Source organism: Streptopelia decaocto (genome assembly GCF_964273445.1).
Source record: "Streptopelia decaocto genome assembly, chromosome: Z".
Classification (NCBI taxonomy): Eukaryota; Metazoa; Chordata; class Aves; order Columbiformes; family Columbidae; genus Streptopelia; species Streptopelia decaocto.
Window position 1 is genome coordinate 7930397 of NC_138657.1, and position 24395 is coordinate 7954791.

At 39.1% G+C, this 24395-nt stretch overlaps 1 protein-coding gene across 1 annotated transcript in view; it reads right to left on the reverse strand.

Moving 5' to 3' along the window:
- MSH3 (mutS homolog 3) overlaps positions 1-24395 on the reverse strand; it is a 121218-nt gene that overhangs the window by 87143 nt on the left and 9680 nt on the right. The window contains exons 5-8 of the mRNA XM_082075507.1: positions 24267-24383; positions 23399-23518; positions 21957-22100; positions 20775-20941 (exon numbers count right to left, since the gene is read on the reverse strand). Of these exons, the coding sequence (XP_081931633.1) occupies positions 20775-20941; positions 21957-22100; positions 23399-23518; positions 24267-24383 (548 nt within the window). The remainder of the gene's footprint in view (positions 1-20774; positions 20942-21956; positions 22101-23398; positions 23519-24266; positions 24384-24395) is intronic.

Consider the following 24395-nt stretch of genomic DNA (forward strand, 5'->3'; position numbering starts at 1 on the left):
TCTCTCCTTTTTTACTCAAGAATGGGTCATTTCTTCTCTCTGTATTGCCGAAGCTTTTGACAAGTATTAAATAAAATGTTAATTATCTGTGCTCTTGCCCATCAGACAGGGTAATTTTCTGTATTTTCTTCTCACAGAAGAAACTTCTTAAACTTCATCCAGCAACATATAGCTGGACATGCATACTGTCTATGAACAGGAAAAACACTCATTTATGTCAACGCCAGCTCTTATTACTGTGTCTGGTCTCAATTACTCCACAGTTGCAGTTCTGTACATGTCTATATCAATGTAGCTGACTGTCATGGTACCTCTCTCTCCACCCTGTCCCTGGCTGCTAATTCCCACTGCTCTCTCTGCAGCGGCTGCAGAGCTTTTCTGACCACGCTGTGACAGAAAAATGCCATGGTGTGGCAAAGGAAAAAAAAAAACTTTTTGCCAGCTTAGCATGGTTAAGTGGCTCAGCAACAGCGAAATGAAAAGATGGTAATGGTGACAGAACCTGAATCGCCAGCTCTGATCACTACTTCTAGGGGAAATTGTGGCAAAAGCTTGCCACCAGAAAGCTTTAGGAGCACTAGCTTGTATCTCAGGCTTGTATCACAGTCCTCTTCCACCCCTCCCTAGCAGCTTTATTTCACTATTTGTGGTTGGTCAGCAAGGAGGCTCACCCCTTAGAGACTTTCACTGCCTGATCCTTCTGCCCCCTCCACCTCCAAGTTTTCCGACGTTAGTTGCTTAACAACTTGATTTCGAATGTCAGCAAGGATCACACTGAGCAGAGCAGAACCACACATCCAACCTCTAAAACTGCAGAAATTGCTGAGGGTCCTCTGGGGGTCACATTGTCCAGCCCTCCACTTGAAGCAGGACCATGGCCAACATCAGACCGATCCTTCCACCAAACTGTATAAGCGCCTGTCACTGCTGTTACGAAGGAGCTGACAGAAATGAGGAGCAGGTTCTAAGAGCAAGTCCAAGGCCAGACACCAAAGCTAACTTTAAAAAGTAGCACAAAAAAGACAGCTGTGAGATGGAGCAGCCGCAGCTGCAGGAGCTACACCCTGAACTCCCGGAGAGAACAGCGCAGGACAGGGGCACGTTGATCTGCTAATGCACGCTGAATGGAAACACTGCAGCATGAAAAGCAAAACAGTTGTAACCGCTCCTTACTGAAACCATGATGAGGAGCTGAGTGTCAAAATTTTCCAGTACGTGACATGCACAAGAAACACGTAGAGAACTGCTGTTCTCTGGAAAGTACAACAAAATGTTTAGGGAAGAGAGGTTTAACCTAGAGGAGCAATGTCAGGGTCAAAATGAAAAGTCCCATCTATACAACTATTTGGAAAAGAAAGCAGAAATGTAATCCAGGAGTTATATAATTATTTTAATCTGCTTTTGATATTTCCTCCAGAAGCCAGTCTGAAATGTTTATTCTTACAAAACTGATACCCTACTGCAAAACACTGTTGAATCTGCTCATATAAATAAATACTTTTGATAATTTCATACTTGACCATAAGACCTACAGCAACCACTTAATATTATTCCAAATTATCTTCTAACATAGTGATAATTGACTCTTAAAACTCCCCCTAAATTACCATGCTGTTTTACTAAAAGGGACTTGTAAAAGAACATCTAAGTCAAGCTCAATGCTTAACGAGGTCTCCCACCCATTTTAATTATCTCCCTTTCCCTTATGCTGTGCCTGAGCAAAAATGTCTCAGGCATTTTAATACATTTGAGACATCACTGGCCCTCAAAACATTAAAAATTGTCTGGAACCTACACACACATATGCAAAACATTTAGTGCTTTGTCTGAGAAAGAAAGCATTTCCAATGGGAGGGTGTTAAAATAAGTAAAAAATAAAAGCAGATGGCTACAATACAACATACTTCTGGAAAAAAATCTGAAATTGTGTTAGTGACTTCTTCACAGGATTAGAGGGACCCCAAATCAAGGCTGAATATTGCAGAACATATCAGCCATAGAAAATGCACAGTGGTTCTGAGGAGTGCTGCTGAAGCATGAACCATGTATTTGCCCCAGGAGATGGATAAAAAGATATTCTACCAGCACAGAAAGACAGCATAAATAGGAAGTTAAATGGAAGTCATCATTGGCTTATGAAACATCATTTCCAACGATTATATAAGAAATAATGGAGACGGTGACAGAGCGAGTCCATCCCTGTACCTGTTACAAATCAATTTGAACCAGCCTCCCACACTACTACCACAACTCTACCTGCCAAGAACTGTCAAAAACATAAATCCTGCTCTTCAATCAGCATGAGAATTGTTGTGGAAATTTACTAGGACCGCTGAACATCCAATATGGACCATGCTAAGAAAGTATATCGCTTCTGCAAGCAGGAAGGCCATACCTGGATTTTCCACCCATCATTGCATTGAAACCATTTAAGTTAATGGCTCTGAAGATCCTGTTCAGGCTCTGAGACACATTCCTGCAGTCTGCAAAGACACTGTATGCCCACTGCTTGGTTTCCAACTTTGTGTAAGGGAAGCTCAGAACCTTTTATGATAAACAAACACATATACACTGACAAGAGAGCAACAGGCAACTCGTATGAGAAGAAAGTCTAGTGTTTTTGTTGGGCTGGACTGTTGCATTAGAGGAAGAGAGAAAACGTAGAGGTCCCCCAGGGACAGCCTGAAGGAGGGAGAAGGCCAGAGAGCAGATGGTTGTACTTTCCACACAGATGTCATGTGGGAATGGAAGAGCTGAAAGGCCTCCAGGAATAATCCATCTATGCCTTGTCTGCATTACAGAAAATAATATTCTGACCCCTTTCTGGAAACTTATCAGCAGTCAAAATTAGCTACATGTAACTAATTCTGCCCTCTGATCCATAGATTTGTGTTCACAGCTGGAGAACGCCTGATACTCCAAATAAACTTGCAGAAACTGGAAATTTTCTTCTTTCAGTCTACTAGGAGTGCAGGTCACAGTTTAGAGCAGAAACAATGGCCTAAAATTTCTCCCATGCATTCCTCAGCCAAGTCCTGTCAGAAGAAACTCCTTCATTCTCAAAGTGACAGATGTCGACTAGCAACATATATCTGAAAGAAACCTCCCATTAAAAACAAAACAAACCACACTGAATCCTCTTGAGAAATACTTCTCATGACCCTCTAGGATTACAGACCAACTAAAAAAAATGAAGTAGAAAAAAAAATGAAAACCAAACTTCAGCCCATAACATCTCACTTCAAATTTAAATTTGAAAAGAAAGTATACACATTACTGTGTTTTCAAACGACAATGACAGTTCATTACACCTGGTACTTAGGCAGAAAGCCTGCAATCATTCTTGAATTCTTTGCTTAAAACACCACATTATTCTAAGAAGTTACAATATAAAGGTGAAAAAAATCCAAAATACATCTTCAGGATTTGGATAATTTGGATAAAAGTATATGCAAATATATCTGGATAAACTATATTTGCACAACATTTTATATTCTTAGTTAATAATAAAAAATATTAATATCTGCAAAATAAGTATCTGATCTATATCCAGACCTTAAACTTTTGGGTAGCTATTCCTCTGGGCATTACCCACCATTAAAAAAAGGTGGGAAACATCTTCGTACAAGCTGCAAAGAAAACCAACAGCATGGTGTTTTACACCACACAACGCTCCATACTCAGAGTAACATTAAACAGGTCTACATAACCCACCTGGAGAACAGTACATCTAGGCTACACTGTACTAATTGATATTCAGCTGGCAGAGGTAAAAGAATAATACAAAGCACAAAGCTTCACAGCTGCTGGTATCAGTGCTAACGAACTGCTGCTCATTTGCCTCTTTCTTTAGCATTCACACCTCAACTGTTCTTGTCACTTAGACTTGATTTTTCCAGGCAGGTAAGACACTGAGAGATACTGGTATGAACGTTGTGCAAAGAAAACGCAGGGAAATATACCAGGCTAAAGTAATTTGAGTACCACGAAGGCACATCATTCTTGTGGGAGTGAAGGCTAACCCTCAGAATCATAGAATGATTTGGGTTGTAAGGGACCTTCAAAGCTCATCCAGTCTACCTCCTGCCATGAGCAGGGACATCTTCACCAGCTCAGGTTGCTCAGAGCCCCGTCCAGCCTGGCCTGGGATGTCTCCAGGGATGGTTCATCCACCACCTCTCTGGCCAACCTGGGACAGGGTTTCACCACCCTCCGTGTCAAAAATTTCCTCCTCCTGTCTAACCTGAATCTCCTCTCTTTTAGTTAAAACCCATCACCCCTTGTCCTGTCACAACAGTCCCTGCTAAAAAGTCTCTCCCCATCTTTCTTACAGGCCTGGACACAGTAGCACAAGGATGGTGAGACCAAGAGAAGTAATAATTCCACTCTCCTTGGTATTCATAAGACCCTGTCTGGAGTACTGAGGCCAGTTCAGGCCTTCAGTACAAGACACCTGTCAACAAACCAGAGGAAATCCAGGAGGGCCTCTAAGACAATTAGGGGCTAAAATATACAGCAGATGAGGACAGACTAAGGAAACAGAACTTACTTGGTATGGAGAAAGCCAAGTGGGCATCTTCTACTACCCAAAGGGCATTTAGAAAAGCCTGGAGCAGATTCATGTCAGAGGTGCGCAACAAAAGGACAAAAACAAGCAGTTGCAAGTTACAACTTGTTCAAAATTCTGCACAGATTTTAGGAAAAAAAGCCTTCCCCACAAGACCAATTAAGCACATAAGCAGGTGGTACAGAGAAGCCAGGGACTTCTCTTCTTCAAAGATTTTCCAAATTGGGCAAAACTGCAAGAAATGTGATCTAACACTGAAGACAGCCCCTCGCTTTGAGCAAGACATTAAACAAAATGACCTCCAGAAATCCCATCCAAGGCAATCTTTTCCAAGATTCTGAGAAACAAATGATTCTAACAAACTGCAAAACTGTATTAAATACAATATAGACCAGCTGTAGCTTAATTGCACCAATAAGAAAAAGAACATACAGGCTGGTTGCATAGCCCTTCTTGCCTTACATCACTGTTGTACCAAGCAGTTTATTCAGTGCTATAGAGATGAGCATATGACATTTAATTTAGTGTTTACAACAATCTACTAATGAGATCAGAAATTGATCTAATGCTGGAATAACTATGATTCCAGAGCTGGTGTGTCTCAGGTGATTTGCTTCCACTGAGTCTTTCTTACACATCTCAGAAACTAAAGATCTGTGCTCTGAGCAGTGGATGCTCTTGGGAAAACTAAGGAATTTTCCATGCAGAAATTCTCTTAATATGTCTTCACACAGAGGACTTCAACCATTCCATAGCTATGAAATTAAGAGATATGCTCTTCCCTTTTCTACGGGCAAACTTCATATGCAACAGAAAAGACAGGACATACCATTTAAGCTGATTATCTAACCATATTTTTCAGCTGAAACTGTGGCACAAAGTCTCTTATTTTTGGATTTCTGGCATGCATAACTTGCTGTTCAGATTTCATTCTCCTCTCACACCACTGACAGCATCACTTGAACTGACTCCAGCTGAAAGGATATGATAGATTATGTAACTACTCAGTATACTAGGTTTTTCCCTTTTTTCCCCTCCATTTAGAGGATCAATGTTTGGAACACCTAACACGTCCACGTCCCCTCTGCATTACAGAAATAAAAATATTAAGCCACAACAAGATCTTGCAGCTGTCGGTATTTGTAACTGCAGATATAATTAGATACCACAAGAATAATTATTAAGCACCTCCACCCCAAAAATCAAACCTACTCTGTTCTGAAGAAGCTTCAACAACCAGAATTTTCCTTTGCACATGGCCCATACCTCGCAAACATTTTAATCCTTTTTCAAGAAAGATCCAACTGCGTGTTACCATAATGCATTTCTTGTAATGATCCTACAGCCTAGTATGGCTGTAAACCTGTATTATCCCTGATTTTCTTCCAAAAATGACTGAGCTCTCCAGCTATGACTAAAACAAAGAGACTCCAATTCGAAACTCACAAAGATATCCAGTGAGACACTACCTTCAAGTCTGAACACAATAAACAAAGTTCTGATCTATCCCCATTCCAATTTTCTTTGCTGTTACTGGAGTTATTCTCCTTAGTTGCCATCAGGCCATGACAGCACCCTGGTTTCTGCTGCATTCTACCCAGTGTGACCACTCCAGAACAGAACTTTCCAACTTTACCTTTGTCACCCAGTGAAAGCAGGATGACATTTAAGATGGAAGGGAAGGAGTTGACTATAACAACAAATCCAAGTATGGAGTGAGCAAGAAGTCCCTGAGGAACTAATTTGAGTGAAAGCAAAAGAAGAAGCAGGAAACTTAACTCTTACAGGTCTTAATTTGAGAATAAACATCACATTCACTCTCCACACCAAAACCGAAAGAGACTTCCGGGTTTTTTCATATGCACTAATGGCAAATGGGATTTTTATTTTTATTAATTTTAACTCTAACAGAAATTTTGCTATTATACATTTGAAAAAAAAAACAAACCTGCAAATGGTGGACAAATGTTCAAAGAAGTCTTCAGACCTTGAGAGTTCTGTGCTAATCCCCAGGAAGCCCAAACTCTGGTTTCCGGAAAAAGACAGCTGCTGTGTTTGGTCATGATTTGTCTACTGCTGGCCCAATGGAAAGTGTGGTATCAACACAAAACGAGGTTATTTACACCCCTGCTGTTAACTGGGCACATCCAAAAGAGCAACGGAGATTCCCCATGATCAAGCAGACCTACGCAGTTTCCTACCATCTCACAAAAGGAAAACTGAAATATGGAATAGTTCCATGAGGCCCTTCTTGTACCTGGGAAGAATAATTTCTAAGCTTGGGAATGAACACTATAAACCTAAAGGACAAAACATATTCTATCCAAGCAGAAAATAGTTGTCCAATTTACAGTGCTAGAGTATCCCAATGCAGCAAGGCAGAGCTCATCTTCAGCACGTGCCTATTTACTGCTCTCGATATAAGAGCACAGCCTGAGAACTGCACTGCTATTAGAGAATTCCTGTGCGCATTGAGGAAGACGCAACCACACTTTCAGCTTTATCCACATAGTGCTCCCCTCTGGGAATAAAGCATTCTGGCGTGCTAACCGTCCGTGTCATGTTTTAAAAGGGGTTTCTCTGCCAACCGGTAACATAGCCTGCCTCCATAGAAAGTGCTACAAGCAACAGATACTGGTCACTCAACATGCACTGAACTAAGAAACTATTATTTAAATCTCATTGCTTGGGCAGAATTTGGCATGGGGAACTTCTCATCTCCCTCAGATAAAGAGCTTTACATGTTTTGTAATGTTTTTAATAGAGGCTGCTGGATAGAAAACAGGAAACAGCTGGCTATTCAATTACACTTTTAATTAGTGTTTCCTTTGATAAGATGATACAGATTTAAGAATCCATTAAATGTGATGAAATGAACTTGTTAATTTTTTAACAAATTATTACAGGCTTTCCTGGGAGATGCAAAAAGATGCTTAAACACAGTGACATTTCTAACATAATAAACACAAAGAGTGTTAATAATTATGCCCTCTACATACAAAATTTTCTTTTCACTGCCATATTCCTTTAACTAAGAGTGGCACATTTTAACCACAAATGGCTACTTACCTCGATTTCACGTTCTATGAAAAGTTAAAACACATGAAAAAGCAAGGAAGTTATCTTTCCCATGGCTTAATTTTATATGTACCATAGAGATGCTGTACCCTATGCATTTGTCTTACTACTGCTTTGCTAGAGTTTATGATTAATGAGCCAACAGCAAAAAACTAGTTAAATTATTTTACAAATGGAAAATACATTTGAGGGAAACAGATGAAGGCAGCGTAGGCTTAATGGTATGCTTTTTAAGAAAAAAAAAATGAAAAAGCAGATCAGCATTCAAAATTGAAACTCAGTTTATGTCATGTTTACACTTCAGAGGCTTTGATTTGAGTGAATGCTCTCCTGGCAATGGTTCAGCCCAAACTATAACTTTCAATACCACAAGACTGCACACCATCTCTGTAGAACTGAACCGAAAACAAAAGTGGCAGAGTTTTGTTTTGTTTTTAAATAAGATGAAAATTGAAGGAAAAAAAAAACCAGTATCATAATAGTACTGACAACTGATACTTACTCTAACTTATTAGATTTTAGAAGACAAGACTTAAGGAAACTGAAGAATAAAACTTGTACTATTACCAACAAATGAAATGTTTACAATCTTAGAGGGAACAGAGCGATAAAGCTAGTAAATCAAACTGTTTATTTTTGTCAGATAAAGGATTTTCACACACAAGACACATTGCTTTCATTTTGTTCAGTTCCTATATTTTAAAATGCACAAACTTGCTGGCATAACATACTGAAATCTGTCTATAAGGTATGTTTCCTAGCAAGCCCACAAGAATTGCTTTCACTCAGATTAATATAAAAGGTACAAGGTACCAGTCTACATTCTACATACAGTAAATTATTAAGACAGAGGCACCTGAAAAGACATGCTTATTAAAATATATCAATTTCTTAATAGGATTTCCATCTTAAATACTACATGTAGATGGACTGTAATGAAGGGACTTCAGTTCCATGCTAAGTCCTGTCTCAACAACCAGCCTGAAATTGTGCAACTGTCAACATGAACATGCTTCAAGTCACATTTTCTTTTTTTGAAAAAATAATTATGTTAGAAGAGAGAGGGGGTTTGGTTTTGTTTGGTTGGTTTTGTTCTTTTTTCTTTTAATATATCACACTATTATCTTAAAACTACTTTCCCCTCAGTCCTTCCCCTTCATTTTGGGGCATGACACCACTGGATATAACTGTTACACACTTTCTTTGAATCTACAATATGAGCAGGCTAAAACAATTCTAGAAATATAATAGGCAGTGATATTAGAAATTTAATGATTAGTCCTTTCACGTCAGAGTTGAGGTGGTTTATCTCATCACTGTACTTCCCTATGCTTTTTATGGCACTTTAGTTCTCAAGATGACCCATCACATTCTAAAGGCCCTACGCTCACAGTTACAGGACTCTTTTCTACCCATCTGCTGTATTACCACCAAAGTCACCACCAAACACAGTACCTGTATGAAATTCAGGGCTCTGAGGGAGTGTAGATCCAGACCCCTGCATTATGTGCATATGCAAGGCACAGGATGCCTGGAACAAATAAGAGATGTATTTATTCTACCTAGCCAGGTAACTTGCGCCATACAAGACAGAATAAAACCAGGGATCTTAACCAACAACTGTCTCCACTCCTTAAGATTACAATTTTTTTTTTATCTGACAGTTGGTAGAATCATAGAATGTCCTGAGTTAGAGGGGACCAACAAGGATCGAGTCCAACTCCTGTCCCTGCACAGGACAAGCCCACAGTTCACACCATGTGTCTGAGGACATTGTCCAGCCTCTTCTTAAACACTGTCAGGCTTGGGGCCGTGACACCTCCCTGGGGAGCCTGTTCCAGTGTCCAGCACCCTCTGGGTGAAGAAACTTTTCCTAATGTCCAACCTGAACCTCTTCTGGCACATCTTCCTGCCATTCCCTCCCTTTCCATCATTGGTCACCAGAGGGAAGAGACCAGTGCCTTCCCAATCCTCCTCTCCTTGTGAGGAGGCTATAGACCACCATGAGGTCGCCCCTCAGTTTCCTCTTCTCCAGGCTGAACAAACCAAGTGACTTTAGCCATTCCTGAGTGGTGCAGTTGGGCTGAGTGGTGCAGTTGACACACCTGAGGGACAGGATGCCATCCAGAGGGACAAACTTGAGAAGAGGGTCCATGTGAACTTTGTGAGGTTCAACAAGGCCAAGTGCAAGGTCCTGCATCTGTGTTGGGGCAACCCCCGGTATCAGTCCAGGCTGGGGATGAAGGGATTGAGAGGAGCCCTGTGAGGAGGACTTGGGGGTACTGGGGGATGAGAGATTGGACATGAGCCGACAACAAGAGCTCACAGCCCAGAAAGCTGACCGTATCCTGGGCTACATCACAAGCGTGACCAGCAGGTGGAGGGAGGTGATTCTGCCCCTCTGCTCCACTCTGGTGAGACCCCACCTGGAGTCCTGGGTCCAGCTCTGGAGCCCTCAGCACAGGACACACATGGACCTGTTGGAGAGGGGCCAGAGGAGCCACAGAAATGATCAGAGGCAGGAACAGCTCTGCTGGGAGGACAGGCTGAGAGAGTTGGGGTGTTCAGCCTGGAGAAGAGAAGGCTCCAGGGAGACCTTATGACTGCCTTAAAGGGCCCTATAAAAAAGATGGGGACAGACTTTTTAGCAGGGCCTGTTATGACAGGACAAGGGTGATGGTTTTAAACTAGAAGAGGGGAGATTCAAGTTAGACATGAGTAAGAATTTTTTTATATTGAGGGTGGTGAGAGCCTGGCCAAGGTTGTCCAGAGAGGTGGTGGATGAACCATCCCTGGAGACATCCCAGGCCAGTCCAGATTGGGCTCTGACTAATGTGATCTGAGTGAAGACGTCCCTGCTCATGGCAGGGTTGGCACTGGATGAGCTTTGAAGGTGCCTTCCAACCCAAACTGATCTGTGATTCTGTGAATACCACCTTGTTCTTTGTAGCATTCTCTTTGTTCTTCCTCAAGCTTGAACATGAGTTGTTAAGTAAAAACAGAAATGCATAGCCCAAAAGCAGTATAAGACATGCAGAGAGATGGCGTGAAGTACAAAAAAAACTAGTGAATCTGTCTAGGAAAGTTATCCTTCCTTCTCAGAACCCAGAACTTGACCAGCATACATAAAAGATGAAGAAAGTTAGAAGGTTCTGACTTAAGTCCTCCCTAGGATGCTATCTGCGTAGCTGCTGCTTCTCTCCCCATCTTAAGGTCCCTGTCAGCCGTGACTTTGTCTAGAGGTATGTAGAGGAAAAGAACAGTGCCAAGCAGCCTTGCAAGGAGTGTCTGAAATCTTACTGGAGATGGGTTCAAGAGCACTCTAGATACAGGAAACAAAAGGGCACAGACGTGAAGAAGTGGGAAAGACTCAAGAAAGCAGGTAGCTTAGTTGTAAAAGCAGAGGTAGAAGGGATGGAGGGGAAGACAGTTATCTTCTGCCTGACAAGAAGCAAGAGAGACAGGCACAACATAAAATAAGAAGAGGAATAGATTCAAGTATATTTGCCATGAACTACTTTTTAAATACATCCATCTGCCTCTGCAGGAAGATTCTTTCACATATATGGAAAGCAAATATACATACATGAAACCTTTTTACGTTAAAAAATACTGCATTACTAAGCTTTTACTGGAAGAGCTAATTACTATAGCAATGACTCCAAATGCTTTACTAATAACTCAGAAAATATCCACGCAATGTGAGAAGCAAACTTAAGTACATATTTCTAACAATCATTTTTTACCATTCCAAATTCCCAGAGGAATAGTCCAGGCTTAAGTACACTCTTCACAACTCTGATTTACTGAAAGCCTCTTACCTATGCCATACATCAAAAGCAACTACTGTTGTAAGCCAGTCAAGCACAAAATTAAATTGTTAAAGATAGCTTGAAACATAAAGTTTGTTCCCTTTTGCAGTTCAGTAAATTGATAGCACAGAAAAACCCATTTCAGTTTCATTTTCTTCAAAGTTAAGAAAATGAATATATTCTGTTTTTATAAAAAATTAATATCTTCATGGCCTTTCTTCCCTCACTCATGAGAGGCTGGGAGTCACCATTACAAAAGCATTATTCTTCTCCTCACTCTAGTATTACTGCTATCTGCATGTCCAACACATAGATAGTTTCAGTCTTTCTCCTTCCCATACTCATCTCACATCACTACATTGTTTTGATTAAAATTGCTGAATTCCTAACTCCTACCACCAACGAGGGCAGAAAATGTGGGAAGAAATAACATCTGAGAAATTAACACATCCACGGTGTCCATGATGCCACTGTTTCACAGGGAAACTCAACTTTAAAGCAGAATTGCAGAAAATAAGTCATTACATTTAAAAAAGCTAGGACTTTAACAAATATGCCAACAAACACTTGTAGGCTGTTAAAAAAAAAAAAAAAAACAACAAACATTTGCACAACTGTTTTAAGATCTTAAGAGTCCTCCTCTACTTGAACATGTGCACCCCTGCTGCAGGTTACTGCAGAGTTTTCACTTGTACCTGGAACAACAGAAAATATGCAATTTATTTTGTGGTTATTAGAACAAGCTGGCATCAGATACGCATATGCTGCTCGCAGTGTGTTAGCTCCTCTACAATAGATCAAGGAGTACATATGCATTTACCCTTACAAAGGTCCAGTTAGATTACCTCTCCATGAAAACGCAACATGTTACCTTCACATTTAAACCACAGTACATGCACACAGGCAGTTACCACAGGCCACCCAATGTGGAGGACAGCCCAGAGTATGGAGTTACAACAGCAAAGTACTGACGTAACTGGATGCCTCAAAAAGGATTTTACTTTCATTTAAAACTCACTTTCGGTCGAAACAGAGATGCCAGTTCTGTTTGAGGTTTTGCTATTTTTAAGAAGAAAAGCTGCTTACCTTCTGTTCTGGTCACCTCAAAGCACATAAACAAGTGGCTGGTTTACTGTAAAGACCTGAGCACTCAGTTTCTGTACAGTCAGAGTAACTGGGACATTCAACACTTTTGCAAGTCATTTATATATGTACTTTAATATAGTTGAGACAACTTCCAATTTTAAGTGGGTGCATGTGCACGTACTTTCCCTCCTCTCACTTCAGTACAGTATGCAGCTGCTACACTGACAATTATTGTACAATCTGCCAATTTACACAAGCCTGTCAGATACAATCGCCTGCTCTATCATTAAAGTAAACATCCATTAGTAAATGTTCACGCCTTTGAATGATAAATGCATTATCTGAAAACTGGTAATTAAATTACTAATACAAATGAGGTCAAAATAACAATGCCATTTGAGTTATTTCGGTTATTTGACAGGGCAATGACCTCTATCTTAAGTTACAAAATTCCAAACATAAGTGAGAATTGTTCCTTCAAATTAGGATTATTTAACTTGGGAATTTATTACCATTCTCTACAAAGTCACCTAATGCACCACAGTTATTGTCCTCGCAGATATCTAGGGAAAAATAGTTATTATTAATTGGTTGCTTTCATTTTTTCCCTCCCTACGACCAGGACCAGGACAAGCGGAGCTCCAGCATGGTGGCGCCACCTCCTGGAGGACAGAGGTGCGGAGCTCCAGGCTCCCAGTTGGGTTCATAACTGTCTTCCCTGGCTGGAAAACTGACACCTGTTGTGAAAAGCCAACAATATATAAATATATACTGAGATAAAAAAGCAAGTAGCATCGTAACGACCAGAGAAGACAACAAAAAGTAGAATGACTTGCACGTCACCTTCTGGTCTATCCTATAATAATAAATCAAATAGGTGCCAAAACTTGAGAATAAATGCTTTAATTTTCCTGCTTATTTCAATAATTAATTTATTTTCAAATTAAAAAGATAATTTTTTGACAGAAATTGCACAAGCACTGAGATTAATTTAATTATTATTCATTTAATAATTTCTGGCTCAAACACCAGGGAAAAAGAAAAAAAAAGCCCAACCTATAAATATCAAGTGCAAAAATGCCACAAATACAGCTCCTGAACAGAGCATGTTTTCCATGCTGCTCACAGTCATATGAAAAATAATGTACCTTTGAACCACGTATGAACTGCTGGAGAAGCAGATCAGAGCACAAATCTTCACTTTTGCTGGGAATAATGTACAAAACACATGAGCTGGGCAAGGCCTGGAAAGGCCAGCTGTTACCGTAACAAGCAATATTAACATTTTTTTACCTAACGTATGACCCAGATTAAGAGAAGTGCTCTGCACTGCATTTAGACACAGTGCTTTGCAACTGCCTTCCCATTTTTTTTTCTAGTGGCAACTCTGCATGCGTAATAAAACAGTAATTTTACCTAAAGGATGCCATATGCCCATGTTGTGTCCCAGACTGTGAAGAGCACAAAGGTAGGCGATGGTAAAGAAGTAAACTTTACACATAAGCAATTTGTCAAAACAGATTTAAGCCCCATGCTTCCCTCACCTGCAATGCCACAGAAGACAATAATAAAATACAATATTGAGAACAGCACGCTTCATGACTGCAGCAAGATTAAAGCACAAAAAAAGATGTCCAACAATTCTTTCAGGTCATTACATGATTTGGTAATACTGTCGTGGATTTTTTCCCCTGTCTATTCTAAACAAGTGAGCTATGACATGACCAGAACTCTTCAAGCAGCTCTCCATGCAGCTGAGTTGCCCAGGCCATGAATTGGATTATTAGCAGTGCAAAAAGCCTCTTTAGTCAGTAAACATCTGTTCAGTGATGCATTTGGTTTTCGTATTTACAGAAAATGGCTCACATGCTGTTTTTGTACTTTACTTGCTTTTTTCCTTCTGCAAATTCAAATGCTTCTAGCCTTCATTTATACAAAACATTCTCAAGATGTTTGTCACAGCTTGCCTTTCACTTAAAAATCCATGGGAATATTACAAGCTACACAAACCACAAAACCACTAGTTTTTATGATTACAAACCCTTTAGATCCTCATCACTCCTCCATTCAGCAATTTCGTTTGCAATACTGTTTACTCTCACAATAACCATTTGGTGTCTTGTTTTAGCCACCACAAGCCTTTTCATCCTTGCTCAACTACAAACCTTATGAGCTGAGCTACATATATATATATATATATAGAGAGAGAGAGAGAGAGAGATATCTATCTATGCACATAACTGCTCCCTGTTTTAAAAAAAAAGTCTTCAAGATTAGCTATATGAAAGCATCCTCTGGTCTGAGCAACCATCAGTCACATAAAGAATCACAAAATTAAAAGTATTTTATATTCTTTTAGAAGACTTCACTGAGTTCATTCCAGATGAGTTTCTACTCCTTGACAGATGACATAAATCCATAACCCTATCCATGAAAGCAATTAGCAATGAATAGCACTATTGACCAATGCACCTAATAAATTTGCTATTGCTCACTCCTATACCCTTTACAAGTTAACTTCCAAAGACAGTTGTACTTCCCATTTCAAGGAACCCAAAGCATTGCTGAATTCTACTATGGGACTACACTGAGAGAAAAAAAAAGACAGACATTCTTATTCTTGATTTCTGATGAAATACAATCGGAGAGCAGGATGACAAGAAACAACCAACCAGCAGCCAAATACCACCACCACAGGTAATGCTCTGGGCTGTAAGAGATCACAACAGGGCTGATACCAGAGAGTAACACACCTGGCAGGTGTCTGAGAGACCACAGCCAATATAAAGGCAGAAGTCACAGCTAAAACAGAGGGGGTACCAGAACTGCACTGACGTGGTGTAAGCAGAAAGAGCTCAAAATGTTATTTACAGAGGTCCTTAAACACAAAGAAAGCAAGCCTGCATTGCATGTAATGATGGAGGATCAGCTACTTGTGGGATTCAGCCCAGGAATAACACAATCATACCAATGAGTGGGGAAGATGATTTTAGTTTCCAATGAATTTGAGAGAAAAGGGAATTCCAGGGAGCAAACTCCCAATCCAAAAACAATACTGCAGTACTCAGGTGAAATAGAAACCCAAATGCCATAATCAGAATTAAAAAATAGCCACACTACAGGGAGCAAGTAGGAGACCTGGCTACAGCCTGAACAATGCAGCACATGATAGAGGTTGTGCCAGAACTGCCTCCTAGATTACAGGACCCAGCTAACAGGAGGAAACAGAATAGGCACAGGCGCAGACAGGAGGTTAATTATCTGATCATCCTGATTTTAGATTGTTGACCAGACATCAAAAACAAGACACACACACACAAAAAAAGCAGACTTCAGTGAAATGACGCTTTGGAGTTGAAAGTGAAATAATTGTGATCGGTATCTTTTTACATGATGCCAAAGAATGCTACAGAATAAAACATTGCCAGTGTTCACATAAAAAACGGCAAATGGAAAAAAATAGAAAGAGGAGCACTGGGGCACTCTTAATATGAACTCAATAGAAGTATCACATTTTTCAATGAAACAAAAAAGGGCCACATGAGAGAGCAAGAACAACCAAAATGGAAAGAAGCCTCAAAAACAACTTCAGGAAGACCAGAGACCAACAAGCCAACTTTTAAAGCAGCCAGTATGTTAAGGAGGATGGGTATTGACCCTTGACTAGGAAGAGCCTGAAGCACAAAACACAGTGTTCTCCTTTAAAAAGACGTGTTTTTTGAAGGCAATAATGTTTTCTTGGTTTTCTAGAAAGAAGGAAACTAAAAGCGTTAAAAGATTTTCCTCCAGCCAGGCCAGCACTTGCAAACAGATGTTACTATCAATTCAGGAACAGAACACTACCCCCCAGAACAGTTTGTTCTGAACCGGTTTCTGGAACCTACTTTTACTTTGCTTTTGAAGCAAGGCTCTCCCGCAAAACTGACCTCCAGTTCAGCGTCCTTGAATAGTACTTTCTAGTCATTAAATCTGTCCTCGAATAGTACTTTCTAGTTACTAATTTCTATGGACAATGTCTGTCACAACATTGATAATAGGAGCATTTCATTTACCACGTGAAAGAGCAATATCCTAGGTTCAAATGGATATGAAACCATGTCACACATCTAAGCACATTTACCTTCATGAATTGTAAATTACCAAAGAGGAAAGTTTGTAACTTGTAATGCAAGTCTACATCACAAGTTAAACTATTCCTTAAAGCTTACTCAGGTTGGCAAACACCAAAGCTTAATCCAAATGGTTAACGAAAATCTCCACAAAAAGATGGATGAGTCTAACGTCATTTAAATAATTCGTAAAACACCCATTTATTCAGGCTAGGATTTCCCTACCCTAAACAAGTACGCAATTTAACTAAACTAGCTGCCTACTAACTGAATTAAAACTCCATTGTATGAACAACTCTAACAAACAGATTAAGAATTCTTACGACAGTAGCGTCTACCTTCGCTTACTGCTCGTTAATGTGCATGCCTACCTTAGATGTGGAGAACTTCAAACCAGGACCAAACCTTACACTGCAAACTGCTTTCTTGGACACAGCTCAAACTGCTGCTCTTAGACAGTTCTTTAAAAAGCTCTTCTGCTGCTTTGGTCATTTATTAACTTACTGTAAAATGTAAGTTACTGTAATGTAACTTACTGTAAAATTCACTCTTCCTATTGTAAGACCCTGTTTACAGGGTGAAAGTGAAAGTTTTTTCTCCACTGATGTGCAGGATAAGCAAACTTTTCACTTTCACTATACTGCATATAACTTAAAAAGTGAGAAGGCTTCTTTTCATTGTGTATTTTACTTGCACTTTCATATTTGACTCAAAACTCTTTACAGCTATTTTACATTAATGCACAGAAATAATTTATACCATTACAAAATACTCCTTAGGTTTGAGTATTAGCTCTTGGTGATTATCAACCAAATTAAAACACTAAAACCTTTCTGACGACTTGCCTCGTTTCTGATAAAATCAAATTTAGAACAGCAGCACCCTGCAACTCAGCTGCTTTTTCCTTCTGTGATGTAAATTTGACTGTAAAAGCGTGCATAACACCAAAACAGAAGCACCGATAAACAGTGTGAATGACATAGCTGAGCCTGGACATAGCTGTGGTGGCAACAAGAGAACAGGAAAAGGGAAACACAGCATTCCATAAGGAGGAAATACGTACGCTTTATTTTTGTAGAATAAAGGCAGAGATACAAGTACACCAGTATATAATATTCATATTTGATCTCTATATTTTTAAAAAATATATGTATAGAAATGGAAGGAAAGCACACAGATACTTTCAACTCTGCCAATATAACCAGCCATTGAACCAGATTATGACTGCTCTCTGCAGTGATTTATCTGGACCAAATGCTGTGGGTTTTCTAATAACCACCAGCACAGTCTCTGTGCTGGAGGACACCTTGGCCACACCACCTTGGTCACTCAGTGAGAAGTTCTAATATGCAATATCCAAAACCAAATCATCCCCTGAGTTACTCAGACAGCCCCTGGTACAGTTCTTACATGCCCTTAATGACTCCAAGCTGTACACCTCCTGGGACTATTTTTCTCTCTCATCTGTACCCTGTTTCTATAAATTCAGGGGGTTTCCACTGCGTTATAGATACACAAAGACATGAGGAGCCTTCTTGAAACACAAGACCTGGTTCCCATGGGTTCAGTCAGAAGGGTCTTCAAAAAAAGTATAGAATTGAAACCTTTTGCAGCTAACAGATGATTCTCACCAGGAGCTATTAAAAAAGAGCAGACAAAGAATGAACTTACCGGGTAATGGACAATAACCCAAACTGAATACTACAGAACACTCAATATGCATTAAAATAAAATTACTGCCTGTATAAAAAAAAATACATATATATATAAAAACTTAAGCCTAGTTAAAAGCACAAGAAAGCAACATATTGGAACCACTTGAATAAATTTTAAATACTTCAGGGCCATCTAGTGGTCAAACTTTTGATACAAGAAAATCCATGAATAATTGGTTTTGAAATAACGCTGCTGAAGTGTACTGAAGTAACGTGTTGGGGTTTTTTTACCACTTCCATGTAATTAAGGACATTTAGGCTGGAGAGCTGCCTAGTAAATTACCAGAAAATGGAAAAAGCTACAAACTAGTATCTGTTCACAAAACCAGCTAATGGGTGCTATTTTTTGTTCTTAATAGAAATGAGAAATTGTGCAGAACCGAAAGAAAAAGTATACAATCACCCTCTCCAACCTTCATCAGAATTTCCTTAATACAACTAAACTACTATTTTCTAACAAATGCACTTGCTTTGTCAGTTTATTACATTGTTTTACTTTTACCTTCCTCTGGCTTCCACAAAACTGTCAGTGCACAATACCAGCAACCAAAAAAAAAAAAAAAAAAAAAAGCCAAACAAAAATAAGAACTGTAAGAACTGTTAGTCTTCATTATGGTATATTTAGAAATATTTTGGGTGTAATCCTAGAGAACTGGTTTGCAAAAGAGAAAGTTATCAAAGGATCAGCAAGGCAAAAATGTACAACTGTTAGCAACTGGGAAACGTTTGTTACTTTCTAACTGGTCATTTGCTGAAGTCTTAAAAGCCATCTTACTACAGGGCAATACATTGATATTACTTGCTTAGTACATCTCACTGGAGTTGACCTTATGGCTTTGCAGTCCATACATGAGCTGAGGGAACTGAAGAGCCTAGTAGGACAAGAGCACACTTTGCTAGAAGTGCAAGCATGACAACACCGCTGAATGAAGATGAATGTGTCACTTTCACAAGCCACATTTTCTTAAGATGCCTCACACCAAATCAGACACTTCCAGTCCCTCCTCTAAGTCTTGCCTCTCACATACACATGCCCTTGAAAGCTTGACAGCCAAGTACAGCAACACCTCTGCAAGTTCCTAGATGTGCCACAAAATTAGCTTTTCTGGATGACATGAGTGCCTACCCACTACTTCATGTCAGATTTCCTTTTTTTTTTTCCTTTTTTAAAATACATATATATATATCGATAGATAGATAGATAGATACATACATACATACATACATACATACATAATTTTTTTCCTTAATGAAAGGGGACGAAGAAGGATTACACTAGTAGTTGAGGAAAAGAATGCCTGTGGAGCAGACTAATTAAGTGGCTCAGCCATCTGGAGCATTAGGGGAAGCTACAAGATGGTGACTTGGGCAGAGTTTAAGTGAGGTAGCCAAGGTACAGATTTGACTGTCAGGTGGCTCCTCTCCGTTTGACTGTGATGTATTTGTCTACCTTTACAATATGGGAGGGTGATGATTAGGGTGATGATATTCGTATCTTCACCCCAATACAAAACTTTGCCTATGTAATACATTCATTCTTATTTGGCTTTCTTAGCTCCAGTTTTGTTAACACACAGAAGAACAATATCATCCTTTCTGACTAGTTCATTCAAAATGGAAATGCCAAGTTTTAAGCTAGTCCTCTACAGTCCAGAGCTGCATGGTCAAAAAAAAAAAAGTGAAAAACTGGTATTTTCTCACAAAAATTGCATCTGAAATATTTCACAAGTTCATCACATAAGTTCAGAGGATTGTTTTATCCTTCCACAGTAGAACTGGTAGAGAAAACATGTAACATTCACTTTTGAAATACACAGAGAACATAAAATATAAACAGATGATCAGTCACAATACTTCCAAGCCTATATCCAGGTTCAAGATAGAGTAATAGGGCAAACAGAATGAAATACCAGTTGCAAAGGTTTTCTATATCTACATTATTAGAAAAACTTCCATGCCTTTTACAGAGCTTAAGACTATGACAAACAAGCAGCCACATAACACCATGTGCAGATCCTTAAGATAAGTGCATGAGTGCTGAAATAAATTCAACAGATAATGATAAAATAAATAAATAAATACATAAAAATAAATTCAACATGGTCCAGAGTGTGGGAGCAAGATGATCTAAATGAAAACAGCAAATGTTTAAGCACACAAATCTTTCATAGGCCTGAGACAGAAGCCATGAATTTCAGTCTGAATACAATTTAAGAATGAGTGCCCAAAACTCACAGGGATATGGGGAATTTTCAACCAAGCAGCAAACTACAGCCCTTCTGAAATGGGCCTTTAGAGAAATACACATCCACGTTTCTTCTGGATCTAAACTTTATCAGTGGCTATGCTGTAATTTAAAACAAAAAAAAAAACACCCAACACACAACAAAAAGCCCATGGAACATACCTCATGGAGGTTATACTCTTGATGAGTTTTTCAGACTGAGCTGACAAGCTAGATGGAAGTATTATTTCAACTGGCTGCAGGCGCAAAACCCGACTCTCTAATTGTAGGCGAGATGCACTGTCCCAAAAACTGTCAAAAATTACTTCTCCAGTAGTTGGTTGGATTGCCTGTTAAATAAAAAAAAATGCATTGAATATTTACATTTTCAAGGAGTGTTTCAGTAACTCAAATTGTCAAACCAGAAAGAAAATTTATGGTACACAGCACAAAATTCTATAGCACCCACATGCTTAGTGAAATTGGCAGATCAATCTATGATACAGTAATAACTTCAAAAGACTGCCACAGTTTTGTCTTGGTAAACGAGAACAATACCTTAAAAACGTAAATATGTTCCTGCTATCATCAGTCTATCACTGCTCAACTTTTATTGCTAGGCAAATCTACACAACTGAAAGTCCATGGAAAGTACATGCAATTCAGCCTTGAAACTAATTGCCATCCCAGCACACACTGTTGTTCTCTCCCACCTGCACTGTCACATTCAAATACGAGCACAATTGAGACGATTTTAAATTAATGAATTACCATCAAACTGGGCTTTAGTTATAACCTTTTTTTTGCCAGCTAAATAGTCCTGGTTTTAATCCTCACCTTAAAAGAAAATACAAATCTGAAGTGTAAACAGTAAAAAAGTGTCACTTTCTTCCTCTGAAGAACAGTATTTATAGAGAAAAAAAGTGCTCACAAGCTTTAACATATTGACCCTATAAATGTTTAAACTTTCATGACAGTAAAGCATCTGAACTAAAGATTTGTCTATATTTGGTTAAAACACAGATATGTTTTCAAGTGAAACAGCAGTAAAAACAGTATCAGGAATATTCAACTATCAACTCCAGATCTGTTCTGTGGTTTTAAAATATAAAGCCATCAAAATTCACACATAGATGGTATCTTACCTAAACTACACTGTGTTACAAAACAAAACAAAAACCAAAAAGACCCAAACACTGAATGACAGGACAGAATCATAAATTTAAATAAGAATATAACCACTCGTTTCAAAACAAACAAACACAAACAAACAAACCCAACATAACACCCACAGCAATGAAACAACCTCCCAAAAAGAGTCAACATGAATCCTAAAATACTGCTTCCCCTGTGAAACTAACTTACCATAATGCCTATTAGAATGTCACCTTTCTTTCTGTCTTTTAAGTTTTCTCCATTTTCACAGATACAGAGGAGGTAGTTATCAGGGACATCTGCTGTTACCTCTTCAACATCAACAGAATCATCTAGCTTCAGCAAAGGGTACACATGTGACAAATGTTAAAAAAATAAAATAGTAGACAGGTTCTGGTGGATTATTCATAGATCCTAGATCTAAGACCTTCTCGACTAGATTTTGTACTGGGCCTTCTAGACTGAAGGTCTGTTACATTTTTATTAGCTTGACTCCTACTATTTTAGTGACCCTTAGATGACTGTCAGTGTGAGGACTGAAGTCAACACAGGACAGGCAGTTACACGATGCACAGATTTCATCAGCTCATGTGAAGAACATCTTTGGCTATGTCTGTGGATCTCCCCATTCAGGCAAGAGCAGCTGTGTCCAAAGTTAAACCAGCAGCTGGTTCTGCACATGGGCTACTCCACCTGGTCATTTTGATTTAATATCCTCAAAGCACATGCACCTACTAGAAAAAAACTAAATGCACTAGGTATGCTGCAACTGAAAAGGAGGCAATACCCTGAGTTAAACAGAAGTCCACAGCTAAGGAAGAGATTAATTTAGTTGCATTAAACACTTCCTGCATATCTATCCATGGGGTTGGGTCATACTGCTGAGCCTGACTTCATGGAGTTCGCCAGCTATTACAAGAGAGTCTGTAAGTCCACCAGAAGTTTTAAAAAAAAATATCTCAGGACTGTGTTAACTACTTCCCTGACATACTCCTTAAGTGCAACCCCACAGGCATTAATCTAACAATGTTTTTAGCTCTTGCTATCTATATAAAGAAATTAAAGAAAAAATCATGAGGTAGATAAAGCAGGAGATAAGAAAACTGAAACGGGAAGGAAAGTAATTAAGAAAATAACTTCATTGGTTAAAAGCTGTTTCTACCTCATTTTTGCATTTTCTTTGTTACAATACTCCGGACTTAATTACCTAGCCAGATTTTTAACAGTCCATTGATTTTATTACCTTCTTGTCACTGAAAGCAAATTGTTGATACCAAACAATCAATTCTAGTTTCTTCACACCCTCCTGAATCACTAATGCTATGCATTCTCAACCTGGTAAAATACCAAATTGAAGGCAAGACCTACAGAACACTGGAGACTTGGGAAGTCCACTCTCCGACTTCAGAAAGCAACTGCAGTAAACACAATCTCTGCTGTTTTACAACAAACCTAAAGCCTCGAGAAGATTAAATTCTTTATAAAGCCAGCACGATGCTTTACGACAACATAAAATTAAAGGAACTTTATTTCCTGCTGCCCCTCTCTGGCGGTCACTAGCTACTCATGTTTCATCTAGGTCACTATACTACAATTACGGCCTCTCATACACCAAACGTTAGAGAGTGAAACGAAATTTCTTGGAAAAGGATATCTTCTCCAATAAGCGTAGACTTTGTGTAGAGAGCAGTCAGTTTCCGGCTGAAGACAGAGCTTTTATTTTCTCCAGCAGCCTTCAGTGCTGCAGTTTCCATTTGTTTTATTACTCCAACCTACAGGCATACAGACAAGGAAAAAAAGAGTCAGCTTTGAAAATAAAGGATTTTTTTTTAATTTTATAAATAGGGTGATCTTTTAAGACATGCAAACAGCAAGTGCATCATTAAAGCTGAGCAGCAAGCACAGAAACTAGCACCAATCCTACTAATGAGATTATAAAGCACTGCTTTTCCTTATACTCTGTCCACTTCTAACTGCCCCCTCAGCTACTGCCCCTGCGCTTCTTGTCCTGTTTTGAAACAATTTAGCTAGAGTTTGCCAGTGGGCAGCGAATGGTCACTGCAATCAATTTAAATTCAAAAAGTTATTTTCTCATAGGCAGAAAAAATACGTATCAACAGAAAGCCATAGAATTACAGGGATCAACAACAGTAATGAAAAGAAAAAAATAAAATGGGCTGGGAAAAGAAAAACAAGGATGTGAGGATAAATAAAAGAGAGAGCAGATACATAAATATATTTTTATCTAACACACAGGCTTGATAAAAACTGAGAGAATGAATTGTTCTAGAACTGTTCTATTAAACACAAACATACTTCTCTGTAAAAGAGAGGAAGACTGGATCTACTTAAATTTCATGAGACCAGAATAGAGAAATTGAAAGAAAGGAAAGTTAGCCATTTTAACTGCAAAAACAGATGATAATGAGTTTCCCACTTCTCAGTTCAAATAATACCCTGGTACATGTTATTTCAGTGCTATTCTGTACTTAACATCATTTAATAAAAGCCAGCAATAACCTTATATCCTTTTGCTACAAGTCGCCGCACATGGACAAACAGTCTGTGACTCGGTATACTGGCAGTCATAAAGTTATGATCCTGATGACAATAAATGTTCAGTTCTTTAGCTGCAATCTGCAAAGCAGA